A 23,761-nucleotide genomic window follows, 5' to 3' on the forward strand; every position below is an offset into this window, starting at 1 on the left:
AGTATGAATCTGTTTATTATTAAACATCTTCAGCAAAGGGACATGAGTTGTGCTTTGAGCTCTTTGCACTATAAGAAGCGAAAAGGGGTTGATTTTCCGCACCAACAACAAGTCTGTGTGACACTTCATTGTGCAAAGCAGAATAGCAAAAGCTGCAGTGCCGTGCAGACCGAGGCCTATTACTCCCCACTTCCATTCTGTTTCGCTCAGCAAATCCTCACTTGACTCAATAGAAAAACATGGCATAGATTCCACCCACTGTACTTCAGGCAGCAATTGGCTGCCCATTCTTGCAGTTGCTAAGGGGAAGGGGTGTTCAGTATGGGCGAGTGCAAGGCCGAGAAGGCCCGAAAAAGAGATAGAAATGAAAATCACATCGTTCAAATGAGTTTCAAAGCTCTGTGCACTGTAGCCAAGAACCCTGTGCGTACAAAGAGGACTTTGTCCCTGCAAGGGGGCACATGGGAAAGGAGAGGGGAAGAATGCTTGCTGCCCAGAATGGGGCTTAAAGGAGCTACCGTTCCACGATGTTTTAGGTCAGACTTCTTCTTTCAGCACAATATTCATCCCCTTTAAATACTTTAAATATTATACCTTCCTATAGCTTAGTTGATAATAACTCAGTATTTTTTGCAGATGGTCTGTCTTCTTCATTTAATTCCTGACTAGTAGTCAGGAATATAGTAGTCTGCCATTGGTGTATGGTCATGCACATGTTCTCAAACTGAAAACAACCCCTATAAAGGAAGTAAAGATCTGCTTCTGTGAATTGGGATAATGTCTTCAGTGTTTACCTTAATTCCACATTGACTTTGGAATACCATGGCCAAATTTATTAAGTTCTAAAATCCCAGTGTTGTTTCATATGTTTAAAATTTATTTATGATGATTGACAACCCAAAATGTTAAAATAATACTAATTTTATGTGTACAAAATATATTAAATTATGTACTTTAATAAAAGGCAAAGTATTATACTATGAGGGCGGGGTGGTGGCACAGTGGGTTGGACCGGGTCCTGCTCTCCGGTAGGTCTGGGGTTCAAGTCCTGCTTGGGGTGCCTTGCGACGGACTGGCGTCCTGTCCTGGGTGTGTGTGTCCCCCCCCTCCGGCCTTACGCCCTGAGTTGCCAGGTTAGGCTCCGATTCCCCGTGACCCTGTAGGGGACAAGCGATTCAGAAAGTGTGTGTGTGTGTGTGTGTGTGTGTGTGTGTGCATGTATTATACTATGATGGTTCAGAAAGCCTACTGAAAGCAGCCAGGGGAGTCTTAAAAGCTAATTGTTATATTATTAATATTGCCTGTTATGTTCTGTGATAAGAATGATTGGCAGAAGAAGGTTGCTTGTATTTGCCTGATGTCTCTCCCTCCTGGTGAAAGAAAATAGAATCTGTGCTGTTTTCATGTTCTTTACTGGAGGAGAAATTCAGAAATATTCTACGATGCCTTCAAATTATAATTTTCTTAACATTTTTTAGCAAATAAATACAATTAATACAAAAATAAATGGTATAGATATGTATATTTCTAAATGTTATACTTAATATTTATACTGTATTATAATTTCCAAATCTGATACTGGGAAAAAACCATATTGAAAAATCAGGTTCTAAAAACTATGACTCAACAGACCATTATGGTACGAAATAAGGTACATGAATTTCCAGGGAGGTTTTAAGTGGCAAAACAAGTGGCATTCATCAACTCAGCATTTTCTAAATAATAAGACACTAGATTTGTAGCATGGAGAATGAATTCTGGGAGAAAATGTAATAAAGGGCCTGGAGTTTAACATTTAAACCAGTTGTAGTACACTCGTCATTAATCATTCAACACTTGCAAACTAATCTGGTTACCTTTGTTCAACTGAATATTACTTAGTGATAAAATCAGCATTATTAGGGTAACACTCATCATTACATTTATTTAGCAGACAGTTTTCTCCAAAGCAATTTCCAATGAACACTATGTAGTGTTACCAGCCCACACGTCAGTGGAACACACTCTCTCTCTGTCTCACTCACACACTATGGGGGCATTTGAACAGCATGTCTTCAGACTGTGGGAGGAAACCCAGGCAGACACAGGGAGAACATGTAAACTCCTCTACACAGACTGAGGAGGGATCAAACCCATCTCCTCTTGCACCATCCAGGTGCTGTGAGACAGCAGCGCTGCTTGCTGCAGCACCCATCCCTGGCTAGACATTCAGTTGTTGTTACCTACAACTAATAGGAACTGAGTTCCTCTTTTGCCAAACCTTACAGCATAGCAAGATCATTAAAGAGGATCAAGACACAATTTGGATTCTGCTGACTGCAACAATTTGAGGCTGAGCTGAAAATTCCCTTTTTCTTCTAAAATTCCACAGAAAATTATTGACTTCTGAACAAAGTAAACTGTGCAATGATCATAAAAACTGATGGAAGAAGGTGAGTGTTACACAGAACTCTTATCTCTTAAGAAATTGTATGATCAAAACCCATGCACACTGTCTGAAGCCACTTGCCCTGAGCAGGGTCATGGTGAGCCGGAGTCTAACCTAGCAGCACAGGGCATACGGCTGGAGGGGAAACACCAAGAATGGAACATCACTCCATCACAAGGCACCCAAAGCAAGACTTGAACCCCAGACCCACCAGACAGCAGGACCTGGCCAAGCCTGCTGCACCACTGCAACCCCCTCTGAGAAAAAACCAATATACACAAATAATGTTGTGCAGTACCAAAACAAGCAAGCATGCAGCTGTTCCAGCTCATACTTTCCTCTAGGCTTTTGTAAAGAGCAACCCAATAACATTAAAAAAAAAAAAGCCTAGCAGATGTACATTCAAAAATTAGAACCTGTTGAATTCTTGCCAGCAGGCTATCAACAAATTAAACCATCACAAACCTAACAGCAGATATTTTACAGCGGTAATCTATAATGTAGTTTATACATTTGCATTCATTCATTCTCAACAACTTCCTGTGTATCGCAGCATGGTTCAGAGCATAGGCCTATCTTGGTAGCATGGGGCGTGGGGCAGGATACACCCTGAATGGGGAATCAGGTTCAGAGTACAATCACACACACATTTACCCACACATACACACACTCCGGGCAAATCAGAGGAAACCAAAGCACCCAGATATAACCTCAGAACCACATACAAATGAGGAGGACATACAAACTCCACATAGACTCAGCCAGGTTCAAACCAATATCAGAGTTCAGAACCCAGACACTGTGAGATGACAGTGCTACTCAGTGCACCACTGGGAAGCCCATATGCTCAGCTTGTACAAAGAAATACATGTTACAACATATGAAGAACAGGATAAAATCCTACCCTATTTTATATTGTCATATACGCAGTGCTGAGTGTAGGAATGAGATTTATAGCTATAGTGTTTTATGATGTTCGAAACTATAACCTACTGCTCTCTCTGTATCAGTTAGCCACAGCCTCCTTCGGTACACCTGGTCCACGGTAAGGCTCAGTTCTAGTGCTCATAGCCACGTGAATCTCTTGACCTTCACCTCTTCGATATGCTGTAAGTTAATAATTGTTGATATTTCATTTGTGGCACTTCTACGTACCTATCTTGTGTCAGCTATAAAATTACAATAGTGCAATGTCTTTTATTCCACTAACCATGGCTCTACCTCAAGCTACAAGATCAAATGCAAGTGTCCAAAATCTGCATGGGTTAGGGTTCATCTTCACCACCCTTCAACTCAACTCAACCAATATAGGACAGCATTCATATGGCAGCTTTCACCTTTAGTCTTATATATTACTGTGGTGCAGTGGGGAAAGCGGCTGTTGCGCAGCTCCTCCGCTGTTTGGGCGTAGACTGGAATGCAGATCAGTTTATGCAGAGTTCTCCCAACGTTTGAGTGGGTTTCCTACAGGTCCTCTCACAGTCCAAAGACACATGTTTCAGGTGAACTGGTGACTCTAAATTGGATGGGCATCCTGTCCAAGGTGCATCATACAAGTACTTTACTTGGAGTCCTGTACTTCCAGGATGAGCTCTGGAAAGCTGCTACACTGATTTGGACAAGAGGTTAATGACAGTGAGTCAGAATTTAGATCAATGGTTCAAGTTTAATAGTAAGTTTAAGACCATCTGTGTTTAAGCTAATATTTTCAGCAAATGGGGTTATTTGTTTTTTTTTTATTGCCTCTGGAAATAATCTATAGGGCACTTTCAGATATCTTCTTTGATAAAATGCAATATTAAATAACCTTTGATTACTTGTTTGATCTTCAAACAGTGCTGATGGACTTGGAGGGCACTCCAGTAGTACATTGCAAACAAATACAAAAATCATAAAAAAACAGCCAAGCGCCAAAACTCAGCAGGCAGACTTCACACTGCAGCACTTTAGAGTCCCACCTGCCATCTATAATTCATGATTCTTCCACAAAGAACAGTTTTGCAAGCAATGAAATGTATGTGAAGTACATAAGTTCATCTGGAATGTGAGTTTCATACAGCATTACTTATATTATTCAATACTAACACACACACACACACACACACACACACACACACACACACACACACACATTCTCTGAACTGCTTGTCCCATACGGGGTCGCAGGGAACCGGAGCCTACCCGGCAACACAGGGTGTAAGGCCAGAGGGGGAGGGGACACACCCAGGACGGGACGCCGGGACGCCAGTCCGCCGCAAGGCACCCCGAGCAGGACTTGAACCCCAGACCCACCGAAGAGTAGGACCCGGTCCAACCCACTGCGCCACCACACCCCCTGTTCAATACTAACATTAACATATAAATTCATTATGTTACTGCCTTTTCAAATATTTTTCTGTACCTTCTATTCTTGCCCAATAGTTTTATTTGAAATAACACTGAACACGAACGAGCAGCCAGTACTATTGTAAAGGGACTATCAGCTAGTCTGGTTCCTCAATTATCACAAACCAAACGGGAAAGACAGAGCCACGTTTAAGGAGGTGGACACAGAGTATCATTGCCTAGAAGCACCACCACGGAAGGGGACGAATGAACAAAACATCACTGCAGTCACATGCATCCTCTCTTCTGTTGCTAGAACAATGAATGTTCTTCTCTCTCTGGGATTGTTGATTGTGCTGCCGTTTTACCCCTTTTACCAAAGTGAAGTCTCATAAATACATTAGCTATTACAAAAAAAAATTCTCTGTTAAAGTTCTCTAACACCATACTCAGTACAGAAGACTTTCATCAACTCATTCACGTTATCACAATGAAAACTTATTTGGGCAAGCAAAAAATAATGTGGTCAAACAATTTCAAAATTCATAACCCTTAATCCTCTCAACTGCAGCAATTATTAATGAACAGTAAATGTCTATTAATACACAGTATATTTTCTGTATGAAGAATGAAACAATGAAAGAAAATTAAAGACTAAATGCTCAGGAATACTTAATTTTAAAAACTGCCCAAAAAAGTTGTGTCACCAGCCTATTCAATTTTAAGATACCTAAAATGACTGTGGGATAAGTATCACATGGTATCATAGGATATAGGCAAAGAAGGAAACAAACACCTTTTGCATCACTGTAAAATTTCTTACTTTTAAATCACATTGTTTATTTAAGATGTTACTCATAGCAAGCTGAGAAGATAAAGCTGTAGTTCAAAAAATCCAAATGGGACGAGGACATAAGCATTTAACATTTCATTACTCTATGAGAAAAACTGATGAAATGAGAGAGATGAGGGCTGCTAATTAATTAGAGCTACTTATTTAGCAGATGTTTTCCTCCAGAGCAACTTTCAACCTTATAACCTTTGGGTCCAAAGGCAGCACTGCTAACCACTACACTACCAGCTGTCCCACTGCCTTTAACAAAAAGGCAAACCACCAACTGCCCTTCTATGTTATTTCAATGGCTTCTGCTTCCATTCTTTTTATAGAACAATCAAAAAAAAAAGATAGGCATGGTGGTGCAGCAAGTAGCGCTACTGTCTCATAGCACCTGGGTGGTGCAAGAGGAGGTGATCCCTACTCAATCTGTGTCGAGCTTGCATGTCCTCCCCATGTCTGTGTGGGTTTCCTTCAGGTGCTCTTGTTTCCTTCCAAAGACATGCTGTTCAGGTTCAACTGTAGTGTGTGTGTGTGTGTGAGAGAGTGTGTGTTCCACTGATGCATGGATGAGTGACCCAATGTAAGTAGTGTATCTAGTAGTGTAAGTCATCTGGGTGAATAAGGTGTGGGCTGATAACACTACATAGAGTTCATTGGAAGCTGCTATGTAAAAAAACCATTATTGTAATAATGTTTCTGTTATTGTTATAAAAAAAAATCTAACATTGATGTATGTGCGCACATATATATATGGGTTTGGGGTGTTAACAATGATGATAGATTACATTTTTGCCCTGGGTGCAAATAAACTCATGGAAACAAAAAGAAAAATCAAAAAGACATTCCTCCAGGCAGCAATGCAAAAATGCTACTACATTAATGTACCACATGCATCTTGTGAGGTTGTCGGAAGCTCTATACTGTCATGGTAAATTCTTTTTAAAGAAAGATGACGTGCCAGGACAAATATCGTTACTACCAAGCCACACTACTGCCCAATGTGCGTCAATACTGCCTTCAAAATTGCCCACCACACCTCCCGGAGTAGGCAAGGCATACTTTAGTTAGCGCAGACAGATTCTGGGTATTTCTCCTCTTAATTCAGTTCTAATTTGAGCAAAAATCTATGATGTTGATTAGTGTGTGGTTTACTAAACATTAATATTTGAAATAAAAACCAAAAGTGTTCTACTTCCAAGTCATTTGCCTTGGCTTTATTCTTGAAAGTGTACACAGCAACCGGGCTTGGGTGGAGAATGAGGTTAGATTAACTAATTATAACTGCTAACGAAGGAAACTGCATTAGTGGGGATTAGCCAAGGGTGGGTGTGCAGGAAGAAGCAGCACCCCTGAGTACACAGATGATCCCAAAGGAACATCAACATCCGCTTCTTCTGCAGCAATATGGGGGTCCCGCTGGCCTCCAGCAGGCAAGCAACCGACCCTCTGCTAATCTCTTTACCCAATTCTGAGTACAAATTCAAAGTATAGATAGTAATTTACTGTACTGAAGACATTATGGCCACATTCAAACCTGTCTTTTGCACAGCCCTATTTTCTCACAGGAATACTGGGTAGCCAGACACACACACACACACACACACACACACACACATTTTCAGAACCGCTTGTCCCATACGGGGTCACGGGGAACCGGAGCCTACCCGGCAACACAGGGCAGAAGGCTGGATGGGGAGGGGACACATCCAGGACGGGACGCCAGTCCATCGCAAGGCACCCCAAGCGGGACTTGAACCCCAGACCCACTGGAGAGGAGGACTGTGGCCCAACCCACTGCGCCACCGCACCCCCGGTAGCCAGACAGTTTGATTAAATATAATAATTTACTTTCAGCAGTTAAAGGTATCAGAGCAAAGTGGTTTCTACGCAGGCACACAAAAGCTATAAAAGTCTTAAACCTGTCGACCCCATGCAGTGAGAAGAAAATATTGGTCATGAAGTTTTACTTAACAGTCCTGAGGGCACATATTTCATCCTCATGAATAGCTGAAATGTGTCTGTCCTTCCATGAAACCATTAAAACACAGTCGTTACTTGTACACATTTCCTGGGTGTGAGCAAACCCCTTTTCCTACTGAGGAAAAAATTCTTTAAGAAACCCAAAAAGTGCTGCATACGCCTGTGACTGTCAAGCACTTGTGATAAGATGGACAGCGTCAGGAACCTTGAAAGCATTCCTAAGCAAATATCCCAAACAGACATAATTAATGCAAAGAATATATGAGATATTCAGTACTGCTAGTGAAACATCATACTTGTGGATGAAATGTCTACCTACTTGTTGCCCAAGACCAATATCACAGATGAAGGCCTGAGAACACACAGACCTGGGAAAACAATAAAGCATCTCCGATACCAGAAGTCAGCATTAGCAAAGCAAGGGGTCCTCAAATTCACACTCTCAGTGACCTGAAGCTAGCCAGTACAGCCAGACCTGACAAAGCATACAACTTCTGTAGAAAGTTTAATTCAATGTGCATCTTGTGGATGAGAATTCTTCAAAGGGGTATTAATAACTAAAGTCTGTAACCTTTCTGATCACTTATGACTCTAACCCACTGGTTGCTCCCACATATTGTGCTGGTGAACCATGCAGAACACTAGCAGGTACTGTGAAGCAAGCCCCCACAACAGGGAACAAGAAAACACCTCCATGACAACTTGACAAAGGCTCGTAGGGGATCCAGGAAGTTGGCTAACGTGATCCCTTTTTTGTATTCCACGAGAGTTTGGAGAAAAAGAAGCCTTTGTGAAAGTCAGTCATAGACAAGAGCTGCAGTACACGCCGTACAAAGCACTTCAAAGGCCTATCTGTACGATACCTTGAAATGCAGCTTATCATTTATATAGCAGAGACTTCAATTTAAACTGTAGTCTGTCAGGGTGAAAGTGCTTTGTTACAAGAATGATAATAATAAACCACAGTACTTTCTGCCTTATACTTTCCCTCAATATAAACACCAGCAGTAAAAAACTCACACGAGCACATCTTGCAGCACTGTACCACCGTAAAAGCACAGCTGTGACATATGTCATACTTACGTACCTATGAAAACTTTTCACTATAAGAAAACAGTTCACAATAGAAAATTATTTCAGTACTCAAATGTTTTATAAATGAATAAGAGGTGAGTGCAAATCTATCAACTTCTGCTGCTCGATGTGTGGATCTCGCGGCAAAATGTTACAGTACTGTTTGAAGTCACTACAATGCATCGTCTTTGTGAAAACATCTACTCTGTGCATACACAGGAATTGGCATTAATATACACAGGACGCCAAGCACAGAAGCACATGACACTGCAGCCACAAACACATATACTGTATGCCACATGACTGATGCACAAGAAATCCTGATGACAAATGGGCATGAAATACACACACACACACATTTTCAGAACCCCTTGTCCCATACAGGGTTGTGGGGAACCGGAGTCTACCCGATAACACAGAGCATAAGGCTGGAGGGGGAGGGGACACACCCAGGATGGGATGCCAGTCTGTTGCAAGGCACCCCAAGCGGGACTCAAACCCCAGACCCACCGGAAAGCAGGACCGTGGTCCAACCCACTGCGCCACCGCACCCCCCTGGGCATGAAAGATATAAGGTTAAATTCTTTTAAATTACTTTCCATGATCACCATCAGTAATCTGGGTAACTCTTCTCAGACATTTATAGCAACCTTGCTTACTGACTTATAAAATTTAAGTAACAGCTATCTATCCCATACCAGAGTTAAAAATGAAGAGAAAGTTGCATATTAAATGACAGAAACTAAATACTGCATATCTAAAACATAGTCCACACCATTTAAGTTATTTATATATTTTAACAATGAGCAACTAATTGGTTTTAAAGTCAAGTAAGGAATTTTTCTCCTGAAAATCTACTGCAAATGATAGAAGAGGAAAACTGTCCGGAGGAAGATGTCATACATTGTTTTGACGGAACAGAAAGCAATTTCTTACTAAGCACAGGCTCCTTTGACAGCACTGCTCTATCCCCCTCACAGCACACACGGGCAATACTATTAGCACACTTTCACAGAGTATCCAAAGCAGCAAAGACGCTAATAAGCAACGCCCTCAGGCGGAAAGCAATTTCCCCAGAGATGGAGCTCTTAGTCTCCACTCACCCTGCTCCGAGACTCATATGAACAATCCAGCCCCATTTATAGCCTGCTACTCATACGCAGGGGCGAACTTGAGTCCGTCCAAATGCGCTTGTTACCCAGGCAGGCCAGACCCAGCTATCTGCTCTGATTAAGGGGAGTCAGCAGTCCCCCTGGCCGGAAGACCGCAGGGCCTGCTCTCCGAAAGAGTGCCCATTTTGGCACGGAGATGACGCGGACGCTAATGTGGAGCGACATGCATTTTACAGCACTTACTGAGGGGTTTGAGGATGCTATTGCTGGCCTCATCATTGTTTTCTGTGTCCGACTTGTCAGAGGCGTTCTCCGTCACCCTCTCCCTCCTGTCCTTGTGGCTGCTTCTTCTGCGATGACGTCTCCGGCGTCTGTAACTCTTGGGCACGTGCACACCAATGTAGAATGTGTGATGACCTACAAGGAGAAGGCATCATTCACGATAGGCATTTGGCAGTCCACTGTGATTTAATGGTACATTAAGTGCTCTACAGCAAAGAAAAAATACTGTATGTTTATCAGTTATTTATTTTAATCACTGAATTACAGGGGCAGGTACAACTAACCCCAAGCATATGAACTGGCTAATCCAAAAGGTGTTTTGTGCTACTAATTCTTTTCCTTCTAAAGGAGGTCAAAATACTTGATTCTTTTGTGTCTACAATAGTAGGGTTTACACATTTAATGAATAAAATAAAATATTAAACAGGATGTTGAAGTCAGGAATTGGGTGTCAATTGTTTCCTTCCAGTACTGTAAGAAGGAAATTTGGTCATCTCACAATAAAGTACAGAAAAAAAAACTTTTTGACACCACACACAGTGCCAAATTTCGTGATTTATAGAGGAAATGGCTAACTTTTCCCAGAAACAGCTACTGAAAAATGACATCTGTGCCAGAGGTACATGTTAACAAAGTTGATATCCAGCAATACAGCAGTTCTACTCCATACTCTCACAGTGCCTTGGATGCAAGTGAGTAGTTATTTTAAATACTTTCATCTTCCTCTCAAAGTAGCACAATTAGCAAGCTTGTTTTGCTTACTATAAAAACCTTAACACAACTTTATTATTTAGTTGACATCTTTGTGAAAGGCAACTTAAAATGTTAGGTTCATACAAGAGTGTTTCCATCCTTGCTGTAATAATTCATTCAGGAGCTGCTCGATCAAGAATAATTAACTTTAATCTCAGTTTCAGTAAAAATCAGCATACACTGGGCTACATAATGAACAGGTTGAAACTGTGAAAACCTGGGACACAAATCCCAGAACCCATTAATGCATTTATACTTAAAAGTATATGCAATTCAGAGAACGACAGTCATTTAAACAAAGCAAACAAGTGAAGTTGTTAGAAAAGAAAGGGAATTTTACGAGGCAGGGCCCAGCTGCTCAAATTAATAAATAAATTAGAGAGGCAGTTTTACTGTGAAGTACGTATTAAATAAAAAGTGAAAAGGCCACTCAGAGTTTACTACTAATCACTGCTCTTAGTTCATAGCATTAACCTTTGCGAAGAAAGTATGTGACCTTTAAAAGCTGAACACGCATCTTGTAAGAATAAGTAAGTGATCACAGAACTTCCCAAATGAGAGTGCACTGGACCAGCTGCAACCAAAAATAACATTATCACCATGCTTTACAACTGTGCAATGGTGTAATTTATATGTATTAGTTTATTGCAAGCAGGATGAGTAGTTTTAGCAGTATGTAAAGGGTAAAGGATAAAAGTTAACCAGTACCAAGTAACTTGTGGTATTACATTACACATTGTCTCTTTAGAATTTGTGGAAAAATTACCTGAACACTAGGGGTAAAGGTAATATGTCAAAGGTTAGGTTTATGTTTTCCAGGGTGTCTTATTTGTTCTCTGAATGTGAGGCTGCTCCAGGAACTTACTCCAGGACTCATTCATTCTAGGAATGGGCAAGGAAACAAGCTTACTGAAATGTTGTTCATTTGAACTATTCAAAAGATCTTGAACAATAAGTTTGGTTTGTCTCTTCGCCCTGTTGCAAATACTGAGAATGTGGATATGGATGTACGTACTGTATGTTTCTATAGCGGGACAGCATCATCTGTCAAAAGTCCCTGTCTAAATTCCCGTCAAACCACAACCCAGATTCTGTTTTTGATGAAGATACGGAACAGCTTGATTATTCTTACATGTTTGGCAAGAAAATGTATTTAACTTCTATGACCGACATCAGAAGTTCCCTCCACATACATTACCTTACAACTCCTGGGTTGTTCAGGCATAGATGAGAACCCAGGTCAGTCTGTGTGGATTTTGCATGCTTCCTCTGCATTTTTGCATGGGTGCTCTGATTTCCTCATGCAGTCCAAAGACATGCAATTAGTTGAACTGGACACTCATCTTGTATCCAGTGATTCCAGGATAAGCTCTAGACCGTAGTGGCCTTGACCATAAAAAAGTACTTAACAATACAAATATTGTTAACTGGTGCTAAAGACTAAATTAGAATTAGAAGGAAGGAAAGGAAACAAGTCCTGTAGTTTGAAGTCATATATTGTTGGTCTAGAACCTAAAGTTCCCATGGGAACAGGCAGAGAAAGGGTATGAAAGGGGTTGCAGACTGGGTATGATGGAAATGAAGTTCTGTGATTTCACTTAAGATCATAACTGAAGAGACAATTTCCTCCTAGTTGTGGAAATACAATAAGAGCATGAAACAATGCAACCCTGACTGTTTTCCTTAGCCAAGGGAAACATTTTGTTTTTCATAAAATGGTTTGACAAGTCTCAATGTTACATGGAAATGACCTTCCATTCCTGCTATAGATAACATAGTTAATATTGTTTATTCAGCCAAAATCAAATTAATTTCCCTTACGTTATAGGAACATACTTAGTTTTTGTAGCCTAATATTGAGAGTGTGCTCAGGTTCAGGCTCCTGAGGTCCCTTAATTTATTCAGTCAGTACTTCTACTTTAAATGATGTATACAAATGTAAAAGGTTTAATGGGTGAAAGTATACACTTATAAGAGGTAATTAAGGTAGAGTGATGTGGTCAAGGAAGCATACACACTACACACACATTTATGTACCTACTAACGCATGTACCCCTGTGACCCATAATGAAGAAAGAAATCATCCCCTGCAGTCTTTATTTGAACAACTCCATATTCCACATTTCAGAAACTACATCAATTTCATCCTATCAATGGCTGTGTTACTTCGGAATTAGTAACTGAGTCAAAAAAGCGAGATATTTTAATTGTTCTGCATAAACTGTGAAAGTGCACTCAGTGGTTTTAACAACAGTAAAAGTTTAACAACAGTATCGTTCATCCATTCCTGTTGTATTTACCCTCAAGGTAACTCCATAAACCAGCTACTTCATGAGAGAAGAAGCAACAGTTGCTGTCCTTGCTCACGTTGTATTTGTACTTTTTCCCCCCATTTACATTTATTCATTTAGCTGACGCTTTTCTCCAAAGTGACTTACAATGTTAGTCTACCTACAATTATTTACCCATTTATACAATTGCATAATGTAAAATAGTATTTTATTTCCTGGTAAAATATTGTTTTATGAAAAAAAATGTGTAATTTTGCATATTTTTTGCAAGCAGTAGACATAAAACATTGTTTCTCTGAAGTCTGTATAAAAAACAGCCTCTATTAAGAAACCCAGAAAACACCACTCTGTTCCCACTTTGCAAAAACATATTAATTATTCACCAAATGGGCATTACAACACATTGTAGTGGAATATTCTGCTCTGTTTGGCTTCCTTTAAAAATCCATTAAGAACTAGTTTTTGAAGTGGTACTGGGTCAGTGGGTTAAAACTGCTAACATCACGTTACTCAAACTTAAGTGCAAAGTACATACATACAAAGCATATTTACAGCCTGATGCTGCATTGGTTCTTTTAGCCCTATATTTTCTCATCTCCATACAGCCCTACGGCCATTGTTCTAAGTGGCACTACTGTGCTCACAAGTCCTCTCTCACCCGGACACACGGTGGTCGGCAACAACTATGTGATCCTAGTTAAGACACATAATGAGTTTAAATGAACGTATCAAAAAACAAAGAAAACCATCATGGACATAAGTGAAGGAAACAGAGTAAGAAAGAACACATGAGAGTAGAGAGAGCAGCAGAGGGAGAGATGAAGAAAGAGAGAGAAAGAGAGAGAAAGAGAGAAAAAGAGAGAAAAAGAGAGAGAGAGAGACAGAGAGAGACAGAGAAAGAGAGAGAGGAAGAGCAAGTGAGAGAAAAAGAGAGAATGAGAAAGAGATAGCAAAAGAGAAAGAGAAAAAGAGAGAGAAAAAGAGAAAGAAAAAGAGAAAGAGAAAATGAGAGAAAGAGAACAAGAGAAAAAGAGAAAGACGGAGAGAAACAGAGAAAGAGCGAGAGGAGAGAGAAAGAGAGAGAAAGAAACAAACAGAGAAAGAGAAAATGAGAGAAACAGAGAAAGAGTAAGGGAAAGAGAAAGAGAGAGCAAAAGAGAGAAAAAGAGAGAGAGAGAAACAGAGAGAAAGAGAGAGAGAGAGAGAGAGAGAAGTTGAGCAGGACACGCTGCCAAGGCGGACTTGTACTGAACTTCCTGTCCTTTCGTAGATGGATTTCTTTAAAGCCTCGGCAAGAAAGGCCTGAATCTTAAACGTTTATCACTCAGTGAAGAGAACTGCCAGCACTTGCTGTCAGTGTTGTTCAGCTCATTCAGCCGCTGGAGTTGTGAGCCTCCAGTTTCCTCAGTAACCGGATGGTGGGGGGGTAAGTTTAGGATTAATGTGGTGGATGGCAGAGAGCCACCGCGCACACAGATCATGCTAATACAACTGCGTAGTACAAAGGGACCTCCAACATCATCAATGGAACTCCAGCGCTGCAGAAAGAACTCATTAATTTGCAGTTCATTACTATTTACACATTACTGTACGCTTAGTTTTTTCCCCTGGCAAGTGGGCACTGGGTAAATCCGTTGAAAGCAGTGTGGTTTTGTGCAGTACAGAACAGGATAGGATGCAATTTCTCCAACCGAAAATAGAAGATCAAAAGCTTTGTTTTTACACTTTTGAATTTATTTTTAATGTTGCACTCATAATTAATGTGACATTTATGGTAGAGGTACTTGCCAGCGGATACACTGTACTGTTCCAACAGCAAATAAAACAGGGAGTGAGCACATTTGTCTTGTCACACATTTCAAACAAAAGTCAAACTGAGATGCTTTGGACACGATATATTTTCCTACTCTTCTGCAACGACTACTTTGTATGCCTTAAAGACACTTTCTAAAAAGGTTCTGTAGTAGCTGGCTTGAGGCCCAGTTCATAATCTATCAAAAAGCTAGAATGAGTGAAAAGGTGCCAGAGGAGGCATAACACATTGCTGCAATAAACATAAAAGATTAAAATAGCGTACCGTTTAAGAAAAATACAACGCTAATGTGCAACCGGATAACTTTGCGGTCCTATGCTTTCGGTGGTATGCAGCACACCTTTGCTCGCAAAGGCTGTGACGGCTGTACAATAAATTCTGCAAAGCCATGTTAAGAGAAAATATGATTCGGCAACAGAACAAGAGGGAGCTGAATGTCCTCGGAAGAGTGCCGTGACCTTTGCCAAAAGTGGAATGAGCTCACACACTTGGGGTACTTGGAGAGAGAGGAAGCATTGAGGTCAGGCCACACTCAGCTTTTAAGAGGTAACAGGCACTTGCAGGATAGCCTCACCTGGTTTTCTCTTTACATTTCATTTTACATGTGGCTACGGCGCAGTCTTACTGAAACGTGCGGGCCGTTCGGACATCGTTTACAATCCACACACACAAGGGCGTTACAGAAATGGTTTCTTTCGCATGCGACAGACAGCTGCATTCAATTGTGTATGTGAACTCAGTTATTAGAAAAAAAATCTGTATTAAACCACTGACCCATGCATGAAGAAATTATGAATACATACAGATGGAAATGCAGCCCACCTAAGAGGAAATTTAAAAACAGAAGGATGCAATACACACCAGCCAGAAGAAGATGCTGAATAAAATGGAGATTTTTTCAAAAAGTGAAAGGACAAGAAATGTGCAGGTGGTCATACCTTCCACTTCCTCCTCATCACAGACGTGCTTCAGGAAGGATGCCCCCCGGTCCAGCACGGCCTCGTCCTCCATCCTGTAGTAGTAGAAGAGAAAGAAAGACTGCTCACACTTCTCCTCCAGGGAGAGCGTGGAGCCGTATCGGCTTCTGCACTCCTGAACCTGCAGCGTGTTGCTGGGGTTCATCTTCACGTGGCACAGGGGCTCCCTTCTCAGCTCCTGTGTCTGGGAGTGAACACCACCAGAAGCCCCCTAAACCCAAGGGGGTATTGCTTTCTATAGGACCTGAACGTTCAGAAGACAACTTCTGGTGGCCGGTTTGGACTCGGCAACGCACAGCAGGGGCGCTAGACGAGTTGGCCTGTTCAAGTCTAATTCTCTTTGATGTGCCAGGTCGTGACGGTAAGTTGCCATGAGCAAATCCTGTGCCCTCCAGGAAGCTGCACTATATTGCACTGAGCCTGTACAGACATGCATACGTGAGCAAGACGTCTGTCCCACTTGGACAGTAATACCATAGCCTCCTACTCCTCACCTCAGCAACAAGCCACCCATCACGTGGCAGTTTAATAACAATCTGTCCTTTGGGGATTAGCCCAGCTTTACTTAAGAATGTAACATACAAGCGCAAGCACATAACAAGGAGGCGACAGCTCTGCCTTCACCTGGCCAGGAGGAACATGTAAGCTTAACACTCAGGCCAAGAATAGAGGAGAACACTCTCTGCTGCCATCACATTCACATCCGAAATCAACTTCTTTCAGCTGATCATCTACCTGGGGTTGCTGACCTCCCGAAATGTGCACTGCTAGTGAAAAGTATCAACATCTAGCACAACAGCATCAGTTGTAACCTCACCTATCATTCTATAATTCCATCCAATTATTTGTTTACTTGTTTGTTTGTTTGTTTGTTAGGGGGTGCAGTGGGTTTGGCCAGGTCCTCCTCTCTGGTGGGTCTGGGGTTTGAATCCTGCTTGGGCTGCCTTGCGATGGACCGGTGTCCTGTCCTGGGTGTGTCCCCTGCCCCTCCGGCCTTGCGCCCTGTGTTGCTGGGTTAAGCTCTGGTTTGCTGTGACCCCAGTTAGGACAAGTGGCTTCAGACAGTGTGTGTGTGTATTTGTGCAGTGGGTTTGGTCAGGTACTGCTCTCTGGTGGGTCTCTGGTTTGAGTCCTGGTTGGGGTGCCTTGCGGTGGACTGGTGTCCTGTCCTGGGTCTGTCCCCTCCCCTTCTGGCCTTGTGCCCTGTGTTGCCAGGTTAGGCTCCGGTTTGCTGCAACCCTGCTTGGGACAAGCGGTTTCAGGTAGTTTATTCGTTTGGCACATATTCTCAGTTTTGTATTTATGTTTACTGTTTAAATTATGAAATGTTTATCAATTGCATTTTTTATAAAGCACTCACTGATACAGTATAGCTATAGTTTTTTTATTGTCCATGGTGATTACAATTGTTTACTCAGAAATCACAACTTGACAAACACTTCAACAATGACTGCTTATGGAAATAATAACCTAATTAGCAGCCACATTTGGTTAAAATTCAATTATTTTCTCAGGGATGCATTATAATTTTTCTCATTTAAATAAATGATATTTAGGCCTCAGCATGATTTTAATTTACTTTTCTGGATCGAATAATACAGTTAAGTCATATAAGGAGTACATACACACACACACACACACACACACACACACACCGTCTGAACCACTTGTTCCATACAGTGTCGCGGTGAGCCAGAGCCTAATCCAGCAACACAGGGTCTAAGGCTGGAGGCGGAGGGGACACACCCAGGACGGGACACCAGTCCATCGCAAGGCACCCCAAGCAGGACTCCCCAGACCCATCGGAGAGCAGGACCCGGTTCAACCCACTGCGCCACCGCACCCCCCTCAGTATAATAAGTAGATATATTTAAACATCACCAGTGAAAGGCATTTTGGCACTAGATAAAAGTAAAAATAATGCAGATGAAATCAGTATTTTTGACACCAATCTCCTCTTAACATAATGCTGACTGGCTGATTGACATGGCTTTATTCAAGACCTGATGCTGATATTTAGACAATCAGTTATCAAGAGAGGGCCACGGTAGTCGTGTGTCCATACCAAAAGCGTAGGGTGTGAGGAAGAGTACATCCTGAAGTAACGCCAGCCCATCACAGGGCAGTCCCACACACATTTATTAACTTACCCATACACCACAGGGCAATTCAGAATGACCAGTTCACCTGAAGTAGACATCTTTAGACTGAGGCAGGAATGGAGCACCCGGGGGAACCCACATGAACACAAGGAGAACGTGCAAACTCCACACAGCCTGAGCAGGAACCTACATCCAAATGCAGAGTCAAACCACCATGAGGCAGTATTACTTTCTGTGTGCCACACCATGCTGCCCGTCCACATCAACTTAACATGCATCATTACTACTGTCACACAATGAACGTAATTCAATGCACTCATCCTTCGCTTACCTGCACTCTCATGTTTTGTACACATCTCTCTTTCAGAGATTAGCCAAAATTTTCCACATGTAAATAACCTGATATAAAACTAGTCTTTCGTCACAAGTTGAAAAATTACATCCATTTCTGATGCATCATTTTTCTGACATGTCACGCGCACCAGCCACTTGCACAGTGCATCAGTTCCAGGCAGTATCAAAAATGACATTTCCTTCTCTTGGAAAATGTTCCTACCCAAGAGCACCATGCATGCAGAGAAGTCACAGAAAGGCACAGCAAAGGAATCTCTTTTGCACTCTGAAATGATGTCTGAAGCACATACTGCAAGTAACTGTCAGTGATGACCAATTCCTAAGCAATTAGAAGGTAGAACATGGAATAGTCTTCATATTCTATGTTAAATCTTTAGCCACTTCTCTCATTGCTGTCCTATCGCTTCATAAACCAGATTACTTCTTTAAAGGACAACGTCACAGTTTAACAGTCTTTCTCTGCTCCCTCTAGTGTTAAATTCAACTACTGACTTTGTTATCTATACAACTTTATCATAGTAAAACACTGAAAAGAAAACAAGCAACATGTGAACTGCTCATAATAGCTTTCTCATACTCAGTAAGAATAACAGTATCATGCTTTTATTTTCAAATGAGAATGGTTATGGAAAACTGGCAGCTCAGAAGCTAGTTCTGTTATCAGCACATCAAAATGTTTATCCAGTATCACTATCTTTATTTGAGGAAGCATAATATTTTGTTGTAACATTTTGTTAAATTGCTCTTTTGTGTTGTAATCAAGGAAGAAGATCTGATTAACACAGGTATATAATGCAAAGGTATATAATTATGCGTTATGTCATTCAATTTGAATACAAGAAACTCAAGTTTCTATACTATGAAGCAGTAATAATAATTATTATTATAATAATTATAATTACCCTGTTAAATGTTATTACTAGTAATGGGCTATGTATTGGATAACTGTCATAAATATTTGGTGATAATAGTAAGGTATATCATGATTTTGTCCTCCTGTTTATGCACAAACTATACCTTCATTGTAGCTCTTTCAGAGGTATTTACCTTTTATATAACAAAACATAATTTAGTTACTCCCATCACTCTCGGATGAGGATAACTTGAGCATCAAAGCCACAGTGAGCAACTGAAATAAAACCATTCTTATAATATATTCTTTCAAAATGTTGCTGAAAGGCATTCAAATTTTGTGCTAAATCTCAATGACAGCGAAAGTGAGTAATTTCTTTGCCGCTATTCTTCTACATGCTGTAACACCAAAGGAAAATCTGTTAAAGAGTTTCCAAGTATTATAAAAGCAGCAAATTCCCGCTGAAGATAAAATTTATTTTCATATCTCATCCTGACACTTTCAAAACATTTATATAGATGATCAATGCACCTAATTATGACAATCTTGACAGATGAACATTTTTTTGTGTAGTTAGCCTAGTTGTTAGTCAAACAGTACAACTTACTTCAAATGACTAGACAGTGCCTTGTGTGTTTTAAAGGGAGTAATGTTTCAGCAACCATATGAAGACAAAATTACCTGACATTAAAACATTTTAAAAATCATAAAACATGCAGCAAATAAGCAAGCAACCACTTTTCCATGTTTTCAACCATTTACCTACATAAGCACATGTTCTGGAGGTATATAAGGTCACATAACACACAGAGGTAATAAAAGAAGGTCTAGCTACGCTTACAAAATGTTAATGTACCATTTATATAGTGGTGCAAAAATACTTAATGCTATTTCTCAAGATAAAAATTTTCACACCAGGTTTAGACCACAACCATAGACAACTCTTATACAATTATTTATATATGTTTATTTAAATTATTCATAATAAGCGGAGAAAATAAATAAAGAGGTTTAAAACACATTTATATCATCTCACAAAAACCAATTAGTAGAGCAATTTTAACACTGTCTTTTGAAAATATATGCACATTTTTCACATTCGAATTGAGAATTAACTTTTTCCACTCATCTACCAACAAGTCGACTTGAGCCACCTATAGACGTTCACTGATATAACAAGCTCGTCCCAAAAACCAAGGTTTATAAAGTTCTCAGTGATCATATCTCAGTGCAAAAAAGGATTAAAATTAAGAAAAACATAAAATGTACACTTTTTATTTAAACAAATTGCTGCAAACCTTGTTCTGGTTTCCTTTCCCCAGAAAACACGCATTCGTTGCAACGGAATCAAAAGTTGGATCATTTGCAGCAGTAAACCTAAGACAAGAGCATTACTTACAGGTCAGAGCACCATCACTATCAGTAATGTACCTCACACTCTGTTTGTTTGATATTTTTAAACCCATTTACCTTTTATCATCCCCCTATCTATTAGAAACTGTACACGGTATAGAGCACCGCATATTCCTTCCAGTCATTTACTTTTATTTATTTAGCAGACACTTTTCTCCCAAAACGACTTCTAGTGACAGGGGGCACGGTGGCACAGCGGGTTTCACCGGGTCCTGCTCTCTGGCAGGTCTGGGGTTCAAGTCTGGCTCTGGGTGCCTTGCGATGGACTGGCGTCCCTGTCCTGCGTGTCCCCTCCCCCTCCAGCCCTGTGCCCTGTTTGCCGGGTTAGGTTCCAGTTCACCACGACCCCACTTGGGACAAGCGGTTTCAGACAGTGTGTGTGAGACTTCCAATAAACTCTGTGTAGTGTTATCAGCCACACACCTTATCACTGTGGTGACTTACACTGCTAGATACACTACTTACAATGGGTCACTCATCCATATATCAGTGGAACACACTCTCTCTGTCACTCACACACTATGGGTGAACCTGAACAGCGTGTCTTTGGAGTGTGGGAGCAAACCAGAGCACCCAAAAGAAACCCATGCAGACATGGGGAGAACATGCAACAGACACACTACTCACTGTGCCACCTAAACAGTTTATTATAATTCGCATTTATTTAGATGATGTCTTTGTCCAGGGCTGCTTAATATGTGTGATATACAACTTTACAAGATTTACCCATTTATTCAGCAGGATCTTCTTTCTGTATCAACTGAGGCAAAATGAGTTGAATTCGAACCAGTCACCTTCACACTGCAGAAAACAGCCTTCACAACCATGTTTATTCAAACATAATTCTCTGGATATCAACCAAAAAGCTGGGATGCTTTCCTCTTAAAATTCTTCCTCTTCTTCTCGTGATTATTATTATAGCTACAACAACTATTGCTGCGACACAATACTATTTGTGCTAGTAACGTGGTACAGAAAAAATATCTTACATTATTTGGCATGCCTGGGAATATCAGACTCAGATTAAATCTGGTCTTTGTTTGGCGCTGGACAAATTAAAAATTGATGATTTGGCTGATTTAGATATTCAAATTTAGGTCAGGTGTCGGAAAATCAGATTTTTTTGGAAAATATCATATCTATGAACTGGTTTTTGCCCATGCTTTAGAGTATCTTGGAATACCACTCAACAGTCATGTTTAGCGAAAGACAAGCTGGATTTTACCACGCTTTTTACCGCACACTCAGGTGCACTAACTGACCGTGGAGCATCTCCAGTGGAGCAAGGAAGGTCCAGTTAGACTGTGTCCCCCAGGTGGATGTCTTTTTACATCACTTCATGTAGAGTCACACACCTCTGCCTTTGCAACCAACGAGCATCGACACGTGCAGCCGCACCTACCGTCCCAGCAGAGGACAGCGACTGTGTGTCTCTCTCTGTCTGTGTCCCACTGTCACTGTGATATTTAGGGAAACCCCTCATTTCGAAGCACATGATGTCAAGCTCAATGGAAGAATAACCACAAGGGGGTAAATAAGAGGTCTTCCACACACAACGCAAAAAACCTCAACACTCGCAACTCTCTTTCTTGCCGAGCCCACAGGTCGCTGAAAGCCTGCGTTCACCTCACCTTGCGTTTCGTTTACATTTTTATTTATTTTACTCAGTCGACGACTACGTCAGAAATGAAAAATGACACAGTTCATCTTCGCACGTTGCAAACGCATTAAATTTATGTCAAACTTTGCCTGACACAAGTGACTCCATTTGAACACTAAGAGTCTAAGACTGAAAAAATGTTACGCCTGAGGTAAAAACTTACTTGTTCTTATCGCTGCTCATTGTTGTTCACGTTATTTTATCCCAAAGCGAGTAGCTCGTCTCAGCTCACTTGGCTCTTCTTGAGCTTCTTCTGCCTCTTTTCTCTCTGCACTCGGGATGAATTTTCTTTTTCTTCGCACTGCACTAATAAACTCAATACTGACCGAGTGTCCCTGTGTCTGTACTCACTGTGCGCGCGGTGAACAACGAGCTGTGCCAAGAAGCGCGCGAGACCGAGCGCCTGTCCGCGCGCACCGCACGAAGGTGGCACTTATTCAAAAGAAGGGACGGCAGAAGCACGCGCGCAGCGCAGCGCACGGACACGCAGTGTTTGTGAACTTTCTCGCAGACCCGCGCCCCCTGCGTCCGCGCGTGGGGCCGTGGGAGTGTCGCGGGGCGTCGCTGCGCGCGCCTCTTCTGGCCATATTAAAGAAGCGTCCCATGTGCGAACGTCACGGGTACCGGTGGGAGGTGAGCGCGGAGGACACGGCGCGCGCAAAACCCGCGGAGAGCGGACTCAGCCCTCGTGCCGAACACGTGTCCGCCGGGAACATCCCGCTGGCGCTGCTTCGATACGACGGAACGCTGACAAAAAGCTTCATCATGTGTCACAGACGAATGTTGGCGCCTTGTGAATGAGTTTTAAAGACACTTATGACATGCGTCGTACGTTTTCCCATCATAAATACAGAACCGGCAAGTCAAGTTCTCATTAAAATAATTCAAATATGACACTGTGTGCACCATGAACTTAGCGGATCGCGTTAAGGCTCCTTATTGATCGTCGAAGGGCCGCCGAGACGAGACCTAGTGGCGCAGTGACATCTACAGCTAAAAGTGTTTATTTCTGGAAGAAAGTTTTCAACAACTCTGTGTAAGACGCCATGTATTGTGACCATCGTGTACGTTCCGCGTTGCAGCGTCTTCAGTGCAAGACGGAAGAAGGTTGTTACCTGTGGCAGTAGGGTTAGGCAAATGTTGGAAAGGTATCGTACGTATATCAGATATCGTAAGGTCATCTTAGAATTAGAACCACGGAAATATTTTACCACGATTAGCATGGTAAAAAGTAGCCGTTCCGGCACTTCTACTTCTGGAGCACCGCTTTCCTTCGCCTGTCTATTCATCATGTCTGCTTTATTTATGTTATTCTATTCAATTCCACGTGTGGAATTTTATACATGTCCTGCCATATTTACATAATAATTACAATGTGTGCCCTGTGTTGGTTGTTTCTACCAGTAGTGTTCCTAATAAGGTATAACCCTTTTAATAAGTAAACATGTAAAAATACTTCTCTGTAGCCTTGATTTTGAGTAACAATGAATCCTTGTGAGGGGAGAA

The 23,761-nt window shown here is 41.4% G+C and overlaps 1 protein-coding gene across 6 annotated transcripts in view; it reads right to left on the reverse strand.

The window, feature by feature from the left end:
* slc4a4a (solute carrier family 4 member 4a) overlaps nt 1-22,479 on the reverse strand; it is a 65,261-nt gene extending 42,782 nt beyond the window's left edge. For all 6 annotated transcript variants that reach the window (XM_029259325.1, XM_029259323.1, XM_029259324.1 and 3 more), the window contains exons 1-3: nt 22,419-22,479; nt 15,835-15,908; nt 10,001-10,174 (exon numbers count right to left, since the gene is read on the reverse strand). In XM_029259325.1, coding sequence (XP_029115158.1) covers nt 10,001-10,174; nt 15,835-15,908; nt 22,419-22,438 — 268 coding nt within the window. In that variant the 5' untranslated portion in view covers nt 22,439-22,479. The remainder of the gene's footprint in view (nt 1-10,000; nt 10,175-15,834; nt 15,909-22,418) is intronic.
* Nucleotides 22,480-23,761: the final 1,282 nt, after the last annotated feature.

Source organism: Scleropages formosus, chromosome 17 (genome assembly GCF_900964775.1).
Source record: "Scleropages formosus chromosome 17, fSclFor1.1, whole genome shotgun sequence".
NCBI classification, from domain to species: domain Eukaryota; kingdom Metazoa; phylum Chordata; class Actinopteri; order Osteoglossiformes; family Osteoglossidae; genus Scleropages; species Scleropages formosus.